The following is a 12,423-nucleotide window of genomic DNA, read 5'->3' on the forward strand; positions in this document are numbered from 1 at the left end:
GCATTTTTGAGATTGGCCAAGAAAAGGAATAATGTGAGGGAAAAAATGGCCTTAAATTGAAACTTGAGAGTCTCAAGAGGAGGAGCCTATAAAATATTGTGAGAAGGAGCTGATATGATGAGTCTGAAATGTTTTTGAGATACTCAAGTGAACTAATAGTTGCACTTGAATTTGAATGATAATTTTCTCCTGGTGTCCCCACACCATCCTTTATTTATTAAAAATTTTTATCTTGGATACTATATGGCTAAACAAATGCTATTTGGGTACTTTAACTTTTTCTTGTAACCTGATCTCATAATAATTAATTGCCTTTTAATTAATTAATTTGGCTACCCCGGGTCTTCATTGCAGCATGCGAGATCTAGTTCCCTGACAAGGGATCGAACCTGGGCCCTCTGCACTGAGGGCATAGAGTCTTAACCGCTGGACCACCAGGGAAGTCCCGCCTTTTATTTTTTTAACCGGAGTTACTTTAATTATTTCTGTATGCAACACCTCTACTTACAACACAGAGCATATTTCAACTCCGGGACCTCAAATAGGTTGTTTTTTACCTCTTAAATTTAAGAATGATTATAACCAGGGTGAGGGAAAAGATTTACATAATCATCACAGAGCCCAATGTTGGTGGATGCCAGCAAATTAATGGTGAATCTATGGCTCAGTGGGTTCTTTTGTCATATATGTATACATGGATTCAAACTTGAGAGGGATCTTATCTGTCAGCAGAAAGGGCAAAAATATAATGTTATGCACGTTAATAAGTTTCCTTTTCTATAGTTAATTCCAATAGTTCTTTTAACAGGTTAGGTGTGGATGGATGCAATGCTGGTCAACAGGTTTTTTACTTCAACAGTAAAACAGAAAGTTTTCAGATGAATACAAAGAAACTGGTCCTAGACATTATGTTTTGTTCCAGTTTGATAGAGTTCTTTTTGAAGTTTATTCAGAGTTGCTTAACTCCAAGATTCTGAAGATAGCTATGGAAGAATCAAAATTGACCCTCTTACCCCTGTTACTACTCTGTTATCTAAATAGACCTTTCTTCCTACAAGACAAGATTATGTCAGTGTTTTTCTTACAGCCCTGACCATCCCTGTATGAGGGGGACACCCATAAAATCTCATGCTATAAACCTGGCATTGTTTCACTATTCAGATCTGCAGCTAGAGCTATTCTGCACTTTTGGAAAAGAGTTATAGAAATGTATTCTGAGTTGTATGAATTTTCAATGCATCACTGTACTAATATCAATACATTAAGAAAGAGTAAAACTAATAAACTAAGAAACAGTCACTATGACTGAAATGCATATGTAGGTATAACTAGATTCATCAGAAAGCTAAAATTTTGACTTTTTTTTTGGCTGTACCATGTGGGATCTTAGTTACCTGACCAGGGATTGAACCCGCACCCCCTGCAGTGGAGGCATGGAGTCTGAACCACTGGACTGCCAGGGAAGTCCATTGATTTTTTTGTGGATATACTACTGCATCACTATAGAACTATTCTATTAGTTTCTGGTGAAAAACATCTAAATTAGTTAATCAAAATTTAGGCTGAGTCATTAATTGATTTATCCATTCAATAACCATTTGGTGAGTGTCTAATGTATACAAGGCATTTGCTAGATTCCAGAGATACAGTGGTGAGTAAGAGTGAATAAGAAAGATGTGGTCCCTGTCCCCATGGAGCTTACTATTTACTGAGGGAGACAAATGATAAAGAGTAAGGAAATAATTGTAAAATAATTATAAACTGTGATAGGTGCTCTGAAAGAAAGAGAATGCTGTGACCAAGAATAATGAAAAGAGGAAGGCCTTTAATGACATCTGAAAGAAGAGTTAGAGGTGGGAGGGAAGAAGTGTTCCAGGCAGGGAACTAGCCTGGGCCAAGGGTCTTAGGCAGGACTGGGCATGATCAAGGAACAGAGAGAAAGCCATGTGACTGATGCAGCAGGAGCAAAGGGGAGTGTGGAAGAGATGTTCTTTCCATTTTTCCACATGATATAAAGGTAGAAATCAAAGGTAGAAATCAAAATCCTAGAGCAAGAGTCAGCAAACTATATGTTGCAGTCTAAATCTAGCCTGCCTATTTTTATAGTTTTACTGGAACACAGCCATGCCCACTCATTAATATATTGTCTATGGCTGCTTTTGTGCTACAAGCAGTAGTTGCTAGAGAGACATGTGGTCTGCAAAGCCTAAAATATTTACTATCTGGCTCTTTACAGAACAAGTTTGCTGGCTCCTGTTAAGTGTGGACTAAATTAGAACTGACAACATGAAAGTTGAAAAGATCAGGCTTTCCTAAGGCATAGAACCACCCTTTATAACTGGTCAATGTTGATTCACAAAAGAAAGACACATAAAGATGTGCAGGCCAGTGTGATAGAGGTAGGACTTTGAGATTTCCATGCCAGAAGGGTAGAAGAGATGTCTTTAAGGTTAATACAGGTTTCATAAAGCAGAGGGGGGACTTCCCTGGTGGTGCAGTGGTTAAGAATCCGCCTGCCAGTGCAGGGGACACGGGTTCAAGGCCTGGTCCGGGAAGATCCCACATGCTGCAGAGTAACTAAGCCCGTGCGCCACAACTACTGAGCCCACGCTCTAGGGCCCGCAAGCCACAACTCCTGAGCCCGTGTGCCGCAGCTACTGAAGTCTGCACGCCTAGAGCCCATGCTCTGCAACAAAAGAAGCCACCGCAATGAGAAGCCCACGCACGGCAAGGAAGAGTAGCCCCCGCTCACCGCAACTAGAGAAAGACCGTGTGCGGCAATGCAGACCCGACACGGCCATAAATTAAAAAAACAAAAAAACAAAACTCAGGGTGTCAGGAACCTGGACAAGGCCAGAGGATAGTATACTGCAGAGCAAAAATCAGTTATGCTCAGGAATACTGGAGGACATTATACACAGAGAAAACCAGATTCTAGGAGGATACCTCTAAACACTGCTAACACACATTTATCGTGGCTACGAGTTCACAAATATTTGCTTAGTATCTGTCTATTCTAGCAATTGACAAAGGAAGGGCCCTGAGTTAACAAACAAACAAAACTCTCAAAGGCTACCTTATCCGAAGTTAAGTCACTTTTTTCTAGATCAGAAGTCAGACTGGGTTATGTGACCCACAGATATGTTTTGTCTGGCTTGCACAGATTCTTAGGAAACCTCACATTAAAAAAATCTAGATATTTAGCAAGTAGGCCTGCTTCATTTCCATATAGGAACAATCAGCAATGTACCTTGTAGATAAGGCATATAATTCCCAGTTTCCACAGTCCTCACCACTTCCTATTATATTATAGTCAACCTGCCTTATTATTTTTAACCTATCAAGACCATTTGATTGTAACCTCTGATCCTCATCTTACCATAAAGATCACAAACTGCTCTTTATATACTTCTTTTCAACATTTGTTTTCTAACCATGTCCCAGATACTATGCATACAAATATAAATAATGCATCATCCCTGCTCTTAAGGAGGCTCTCAGGCTAGAAGCAGAGACCACTGAGTTAAATGCTCCTAGGCAGAATGATGATGGCACAAAGGAATGATCAACTCTGATTTGGCAGGTCAGGAAGCACAGTACTAGGGAGATGCTTGAACCCAATCTTGGAGGGGTATGACAGGCAGAATGCACAGAGCAACAAAGAATGCCACCCTTTTGGCAATTACACATAGTTCAGAATAGATGAAACAGAGGAAAGCTGTAGGAGAGTGATAGAGAAAGGAGTGCTGGGGTTATATCAAGAATGGCTTGGGCTCCCCTGGTGGTGCAGTGGTTGAGAGTCCGCCTGCCAATGTAGGGGACACGGGTTCGTGCCCCGGTCCGGGAAGATCCCACATGCCGCGGAGCGGCTGGGCCCGTGAGCCATGGCCGCTGAGCCTGCGCGTCCAGAGCCTGTGCTCCGCAATGGGAGAGGCCACAACAGTGAGAGGCCCGCGTACCGCAAAAAAAAAAAAAAAGAATGGCTTGTATTTACACTGGAAAGTGTGACTTTTATCCCATATGTCAAAGGGAATTAGTGAAGAGACTGAGGCATAATCAGGTTAATATTTTAGAAATATAATTTTGGAAGCAGCATGGAGGATAGTTTAGAAGATGGAAGACTTACAGTTAGGAAGGGATCATTGACAAAATCCAAGCTGGCTTGAGGCCTGAAGGCAAAAGGCAGCAGTGGGAATGGGGAAGAGAAACTGGCTAGAGACAGTGACTGACTAACGCAGAGGGTGAGAGAAAAAAAGAAGTCAAAGAAGAGTCCCAGGCTTGTAGCTTGAATGTTAAGGTGGATAAAAAATGCAGGAGAATGATACATGGGAGGATGAGAATGGATGGTATAAAATCTGAGGTGTAAGTGGCTACAAAATCGGCAACATACATTTAGCATCTGGATAAGAGTCAGGAATCGGGCAGAAGGTCAAGGCAGGAGAGAAAGACTTGGGAATTGACAGCATTTCTAATAAATCAGAAGACACTGCGATGCGTAATACCACATAGAGGTATTCAGAGTCAGATAAAGAGCAATGACATAACCCTAAGAATCCCCAACTCCCCAATAAAAATTAATTAAAATAGCATATGAGAGAGAGACAAAAAAAAAGTACAGTCTGTGTCCTCAGAGGGCAGCCAGGTGTCAGACAAGAAGATGGAGAACCAGGGTACAGGGTAGTATGTTTTCAATAGAGCTGTTAGCTGTTAGAGGAGGAATGAAAAGAGGTGGGAGAGATAATAAGTGAGTAAACAACAACAAGTGAAAAGAAATGAGGATGAGAAGAAAAGGAACCAGCAAGTTAGGAATCTAGTCTTGACAGGGAGAGAAGGCTTCTCCAAGGAAGTGAGGCTTAGCTTGAGCTGAGATCCAAAGGATGTGATGTCTCATAGGTACCTCATGTTCATCAGGTCCCAGATCAAAGAGCATCCCAAACTTGTCACTCTTCCAGTGTCTCCTAGCTCAGTGAATGGTCCCACTGTCCATCAAGTCACACAGGTTAGAAATGTAGGAGGTATTAATGACATCTGCCTCCCTTATGCCCATTATCCAAATCATCACATAAGCATCAGGTAAAGAGAAAAGCAGTCGGGTAGAGGAAACAACATATATAATATTCCTAAATTGTAAGACAGTATGGTGCATTCTGGAAATTGAAGACCTTTTACTTTGAGATAGAAGAGGAAGGGGCTAGATCATGATGGGTTTTGTTGGTCAGTTAAGGATTTTGTTCTTTATCCTAAGAGAAATGGAAGCCATTGATGGGTCTGAAGCAAGGAAAAGTGACAAGATCAGATTTATCTTTTGAAAAGTGTATTCTGGGTAGAATGGTAGGCAGACTGGAGAAAACTGGAGTATAAGAAGACCACAAAAAAGGCTACTGTTGTCATCCAGGTGAGAGGGGTGGTACTTGGAATAGGGTACCAACAATGGACATGGAGAGAAGTGGATGGTTTTAGTGGTAGTAGAGATTAAGCCAGTAGGAATTGGTGACAGTACTGGGAATTCTCTCCTAGTTTAATGTTGTTAGGAATGACCTAGTTGTAAGGGAATGGCTGATTACATGGGAGAAAAGACAGATAATTGAGCATGTTTTGTAACAGTACTGCCCTTAGACCTGAGTGAGTACCCTCCTCCTGCTGCAAAGGACAAGGAGTCCATGAGGTCAAGGGGCCATGTCTGTCCCTTGAGCCTGCACTCCTCTTTCAGAGTGGCTAGATCTGAGGGCAGATGGAGCAGCTGATTACACATCACTATTTGCAGGGGGTTCAAGATGTGGACATAGCTTGGACATGCTGGGTGAGGTGGGTGAAGAAGTTGGGAATGGGAAGAGAACAGGGTCCGTCTGAGGACTCCATTAGTCTAAGAATTCTAAATTTAACCCTGGCTTTCCAGATCATTATTTAAGTAGATTTGCCAAGGTAGGAGAGTAGAATATATTTTTAATAATAGTTTGTTATCTTGATTTATAACTTAAATATTTAGACACACGGTCTGTGAACCTCCATAACCACACTCTTGCTCAGGCTCTATAAATTTAGGGCCTGCCTTGATAAGAGTGTATAAAAGAATATAGTGCAATTAGTAACGAATTCAGGTGAGAGTCCACTTTAGCTGGGCCCTTAAGAAGTCAGATTTTCCAGACTTCTGCAGGGAAGATAAGGGTATAAATGGTGCAAATTTACAGGCACTATATTATGTATATAAGAGACACTCTCATATCTGGAGGGCAAACAATTAAGAAGTTATTTTAATTGTAATGATTTCAGTGTGATTTTGAAAAGCTTCTTAAATACAGCCGAAGTTTAGGGCGCAGAAGGGATCTTAGTAATCATGTAATCAAATATACTCACTTAATAAATGAAACAGAAGTTCAGACAGATAAAGAACACCCTGACTGAGGTCACAAAGCTAGTCAGTAGCAGATGATTTCCAGCCCCATAATCTCTGTCCACACTTTTCAGTAAGACATCTACTGTCAGTCAATTCCAACTACACAGCTTACACTTGCTTTCATTGCTATGCATTAAAGTACAGTGAATAGTTTTCATTACTTTAAAAATTTGATGCACCTCAAAAAAAGTCTATAAACCAATATTAAATTTTGACTCCAAAATATTATTAAAACCAATCCCCTTTACCCCTCAAAAGTGAAAACAAAATAAAGAATGCCAACTTCATGAGGTCACGAGAACTGGTAATTCTGGAAAGTTACTTTTAATTGTTTTTCACAAAGTTACAGGCAGCTTAGGGCACCTTTTGGGACTCAAAATATCCTGACTGGTCATCTCCTCATTTGACTACTTTTATTTTTACATCTGTTCCTTTGACTTCTTGGTCTCATGTAAGACCTTAGAGTAAAATTATAATCGTACTCTTCACTTGGTTGCAATTACTGTAACCCATCTTTTCAAATTCCTTATCTTCTAAGGTACAATTCACAGCACGCGCTTACAAAACATCTAACACTCAGACTGCTAACTAAACGATAAAATACACTTAAAAAAAAACCTTGCTTTTCAAACATCTATAAATATCGCTAGTGAATTTTTCTTAGCGAATCTGAGTTATAATAAAATTAAAATCTTTAACGGTCTAATCACAAGCGCTTAAAAAAAAAATTCTCCAGGAGAGTCTTACCTTCAAGCTCGGTAGTAATCCGAAAGTTCTAGGTGTGCAGAAGTTACCTCCCTCAAAGCATCAGAGATGACGATCTTAGCAAAAGAGTAACACATCTTGTCAGGACACCAAGTGACTTTTAGCTCCTCCCATCAATCGACTACTGCCTAACAGAAGGAAGGATTTAATTTCCGGCAAAATTTTCTCCTTGGAGCTGAGAATCTGCGAAATTCGGCTTTCTGAGCGGGAAAAGGCAGGGGAGGGACCAAAAGGACCCCCTAGGGAAAAAGGAAGGGACAGTGGTATAAGACAAAGTCGACGAGGCAGAGACGAGCGCGGGGCCGGGGCAGACTTTGGGGTCTGGAGTTGGGGTTCTCTCAGACACTCACTGGGCACCCGCGTTCACGCTGACGACAACTGGACGACCCTCCCCTCACAGCTTGCTCCGCCATTAGCCGCGCCCCGCGGCCCTGTGACCTCCAAAACTGGTACGCTTGGCGATTCCCCCCACAACTTCGGCTCCAGACTCGCGCTTTTAATTGGTTCTTAAGATATCCCTCAGCGTGGCTCGCCCAATGGAGGGCCCGGCCGCTCCGCCCCTTCCCTGCCCCCTGAGGAGAGCCCGCCCCTGCCCCGCGCCTGGGAGCGGAGGAGAGTAAATACAACAGAAGCGCAAAATGGCGGAACCGCCGAGCCTAGTGCACTGCGCCCCCGCCGCCGTCTCGGAGAAAGAACCGTTTTCCAAGCTGCAGCCCCCCTCCAGGGACCCGCCGGGTCCTCTGTCTTCCAAGAAGATCCGGACTGAGGAGAAGAAGACGCCGCGGAGACTGAACGGAGAAGGAGGCAGCGGCGGCAACAGCAGGCAGCTGCAGTCTTCCGCGGCACCTTCGCCTCAGAGCTATGGCAGCCCTGGGTCTTGGAGCTTCGCCGCTCTGTCTGCTGTCCCCTCCCCGTCCTCTGCTCGGAGCAATTTCTCTTTCTCCGCTGGCACGGCCGTCCCCTCCTCAGCCTCTGCTTCCTCGTCCCAGCCGGTGCCGCGCAAACTGCTGGTCCCTCCTACGCTGCTGCACGCTCAGCCTCACCATCTCCTGCTGCCGGCCGCCGCCTCCTCAGCCAACGCCAAGCCGCGCAGACCCAAGGAGAAGCGAGAGAAGGAAAGGAGGAGGCACGGCCTCGGCGGGGCAGGCGAGGCCGGCGGGGCAGCCCGCGAGGAGAACGGGGAGATGAAGCCGCTGCCGAGAGGTGGGTGCCGGCGCCGGGTGGGGGGAAGGGAGGGCGCCCCGGGTCCTCGCCACCCGCTAGCGCCCGCGGGGCCCAGGCAGGGGGAGCGCGGGGGCCGCTTGCGCCAGCCTGGAGGGGGCGGGAGGCGTCCGGTTCTCCCTCGGAGATTTTGCGGTCCCCATGGGGACAGGAAATGGAGCCTGTAATTTCGGTAGCACTGAGGGGGATGGCTGAAATCTATTTTCTGTATCGTTTCTGCCTCGATAATGCGCGGCAGGATTGATAGAATTCGATGTAGAGGACCCGCCTAGGTGTGTTTCGCTACGGAGGGAGATGGGAGGGAATGGGATCGCGAAGGGTTTGGTCCTGTAGAAGATGCTTGATTATTAGACCGTTTAGACGTGATCACGGAATTTGTATTTGTGACACAGGCTCTAACGCCAGAAAATCCTGTCAAAAAAAGGGGTGTGGAGAGCATTGGCGTCAGCTGGAAGCTACCAGAGGCCTGAGCTTTTCATCCCTATTAGGGAAATGAGGTGTGTGCAGGGCCCGGAGTGTGCTGTTTCATAAGGTACCCTCCCTCCACCCTCCTCTCCGCTCCGTATTCTTAAGTGTTGTGAGTGGTCCTGTTTGAAATACCACCCTTCAGAAAGAATTTTCAGCCATATTCTTTTTTTCCTGCAGCAAATGATAAAATCAGGAGCATTGACGTTTTTTGGCCAGACCAAGTACTTGCTGCAAAATGTTTCAGCATCAGAGAAAGGCAAATTCTTAAGCGTTCTTTTCAGACACGACTGCGCGGTTTTCTTTTAAAAAGTAGGCTAGTCATATGATTTTCAGGAAGTATTTATATAAAATAGATGGTCCTCCCTATTTAGATGTTTGATACACAGTTTGGACAGTGGTACAACGTGGAGACTGGTTGAAAATTAGATCTTTATGTGATCAAAAGCTTAAAGCACGTAGTGATCTTTATTATAAATGTACATCGATACACAGTATTGTGAAAGTATTTTTGTTTGTTTTAGGAAAAATGAAATGTCAAGCAGTTTTAGCATTGCTGATCTAATGATAGGTTAGATCATGAAAAATTCTCTGTTTGAATTACAAAGGTATATTTTCGCAATTTTTAAAAATGTTGTGCACGAGTACGTAGCAACAGTGTTACTTTTTTGATATTTTGCCTGTAGCAAAGCTTTGACATCTAAGCATAGGCATCAGGTACTCTGGCACAAGGTAAAGGATCCCTCAGCTTTGGAGAGTGTTGTTTCCAGGAAAGTGGTTTTGAGGATGGAATTTATACGACTTCTAGGCTGGGATTTTAGGTGATTAGTATTTTAAAGCAATTTTGTTTTAATAATTACATTTAAAATTTGAAAGTGCCTGGAAGTCAGCATTTGCAGCTCAATATTAGTCTTATTTGTGATGTGTAAACAGTGTATTTGCTCTTCTAAGGTCTTTGAATGAGAACGTGAATATGGGTATAACATTGTCGATGTATTGGAATGGCTGAAAATAAATAAGTAAGCATTCTTTAACAATTCTCTGGAGCACATAAATTGCTTTTAAAGTGAAATGGCTGTTAAAGAGAAAGTTTTCTAGTCTTTTAAATTACATTTAGAATCCTCCTTTTGAAGGCTACAGCTTACATTATTAAGCCTGAATATAAACAATGATAGCTTTTATTCCATGATTTATGTAGGTTTTTTGAGTAGTGACTAGATAGTAACGCTATGGCAAGATTTTCTTTTCTTTCTTTCTTTTTTTTAATGGAAATGCTGCTATTTTATAGAGGAATAACTAAAAATCAATGAGAAGGATTGCTTTTCAGTGTCTTGGTGATACATTTAATGGTGAAAATCTTTATCTCTTAATTTGGGAAGTACTCATATCCTTCTGAAGTTCAGATTTAACTGAATTGAGGTTCTGTTTTATTCAACTAAGAAAATTTTTAAGCAACAGAAGTATTAAAATAACAAAATTATATACATGCATTTAATATAGATATAATTACAAATATAAAAGTCCTAATTTGCAATACATTTCTCATTTTTCTGCGTTTTTTGTGAGTCTTAGTGAATGGATGACCACGTGGCTGTAGTTTTAAGTATATATCTCTTTTTGATATTGCTCTAAGTTGGATAGTTGATAGGATAGCACATAGGATAGTTCAGTGACTCCCACAATTATCCCATAGATCATTGATTGACCAATCTTGATCAGAACTGGAAATTAGTTATAAAGACACCAAAGCAAGGAAAATAAATACTTCTCTCAAAAAACAAACAAACCCCCCAAAACCATCCAAAAGATGCAGCCCCCAAACTCCATTAAGCAATTAAACTCCTGTATTTATTTGTAGTGGGTTTTTTTAAAGTCTTTAGTCAGAACTGCTACATTTTTACATTGACTACCATTCTAACAGAAGTTATTTGGATTAAATGAAAGTGTGTGTATGAAAGGCAGGGCATTTAGTAAATGTTGAGTCAGAAGCATGATGATTTTTTTTTAACCTCATAGTAAATGAAAGATGGGTCAATCCAGATAGAGGAAGGATCGTTGACAGTAGATCTGAAAGTTAAGAGTGATGAACAGGAAGGTTATAAAAGCATACCAGTCTAGGTCCATTTAGCATAAGGGTTGATGCCTTACAGACCTAAAACCTCTGAGGCCATCTAGTCATAGTACTGTAGCCGACTTGCATGACAGCCTGAGTCATCAAGTAAAAGTTAAATTTATTTCTTATACAAAGAAAAGTGCAAAACATTTTAGATTTTTTTAAATTAGTTTTATTTTATTTTAAAAATTTATTTATTTTTGTCTGCGTTGGGTCTTCATTGTTGCCCACGGGCTCTCTCCAGTTGCGCCAGCGGGGGCTACTCCTCGCTGCTGTGTGCAGGCCTCTTATTATGGTGGCCTCTCTTGTTGCAGAGCACAGGCTCCAGGCGCCTGGGCTTAAGCCCTTGTGGTTCATGGGCTCTAGAGCACAGGCTCAGCAGCTGTGGTGCACGGGCTCAGTTGTTCCATGGCATGTGGGATCCTCCCAGACCAGGGCTCGAACCCGTGTCCCCTGCATTGGCAGGTGGACTCCCAACGAGTGAGCCACCGGGGAAGTCCTAGATTTTTAAAACTATGAAATAAAAGTTTTGGTGGTATAAAGAGGTAAACTACTAAAGAGTTCGCAGCCCATTTTCCTGTAAGACTGAATAAATTATTAACTGGTAAATGTGGAAGGTAAAAGTGAACATGTGCTGAAGGTCTCCAACATTTAGAATTACAACAAACAGGGACTTGTGTGGCGGTCCAGTGGGTAAGACTCCGTGTTCCCAGTTCAGGGGGCCCAGGTTCGATCCCTGGTTGGGGAACTAGGTCCCACATGCATGCTGCAACTAAGAAGTCCACATGCTGCAACTAGAAGATCCTGCATGCTGCAGTAAAGATCAACTGAGGATGCCACATGCTGCAACGAAGACCCCGTGTGCCACAACTGAGACCAGGCATAGCCAAAATAAATATAAATATATACATAAATATTAAAAAAAAAGAATTATAGCAAACAATAGAACAAACATATTACTAGATAATAAGCTGCCTTAACTGATTCCAGTAACCAGTAAAACTTGTATAGATCTTCTAATTTTTGTTAGAATTTTTGCTTTGCATTTATTACCTTATTTCCTTAAAATTACCCTGTGAAGTAGCCCAAGACAAAACCAGTGCATTTCACTAAATTTTTGCCTTGAAAGTGTAGTTACAGAATTTAATGAAAATAGAGGCTTTCCTTAGAATTGAATAATTTGAGGTATGTAATTATCAATGATTTTAAAGGGATAGATGTTAAAGATTTTTCAAACTAGGCTTTTCCTCCATCTTTCTAGTACTGTTATTCTGCAATTTCAGGTTAAATTCACGTTGAGAGTTTTCATCATTCCAACGAAATATTTGTCACTGCTGAGATAGTAGTTTACTATGATTTAGTTTTCCCGTGTAACATTTTGCTTTTCATGCCTTGTTTTTTCATTTGCTTAGTTTTGTCTTTCTGTATCCTCCAGCAGCTCGGTAAAATGCTTCTCAGTACAATT

The 12,423-nt window shown here is 42.1% G+C and overlaps 1 protein-coding gene and 1 long non-coding RNA gene across 2 annotated transcripts in view; one reads left to right on the forward strand and one right to left on the reverse strand.

The window, feature by feature from the left end:
- LOC112395037 (uncharacterized) overlaps positions 1–7,574 on the reverse strand; it is an 82,658-nt gene extending 75,084 nt beyond the window's left edge. The window contains exon 1 of the long non-coding RNA XR_003002285.1: positions 7,142–7,574. This is a non-coding gene — a long non-coding RNA (uncharacterized LOC112395037). The remainder of the gene's footprint in view (positions 1–7,141) is intronic.
- A 206-nt stretch (positions 7,575–7,780) lies between these two features.
- Positions 7,781–12,423, forward strand: part of RSBN1L (round spermatid basic protein 1 like) — a 65,161-nt gene continuing 60,518 nt past the window's right edge. The window contains exon 1 of the mRNA XM_024738090.1: positions 7,781–8,362. Within this exon, the coding sequence (XP_024593858.1) occupies positions 7,798–8,362 (565 nt within the window). The 5' untranslated portion in view covers positions 7,781–7,797. The remainder of the gene's footprint in view (positions 8,363–12,423) is intronic.

Source organism: Neophocaena asiaeorientalis, unplaced genomic scaffold (genome assembly GCF_003031525.2).
Source record: "Neophocaena asiaeorientalis asiaeorientalis breed wild unplaced genomic scaffold, Neophocaena_asiaeorientalis_V1.1 scaffold170, whole genome shotgun sequence".
Taxonomy (NCBI): Eukaryota; Metazoa; Chordata; class Mammalia; order Artiodactyla; family Phocoenidae; genus Neophocaena; species Neophocaena asiaeorientalis.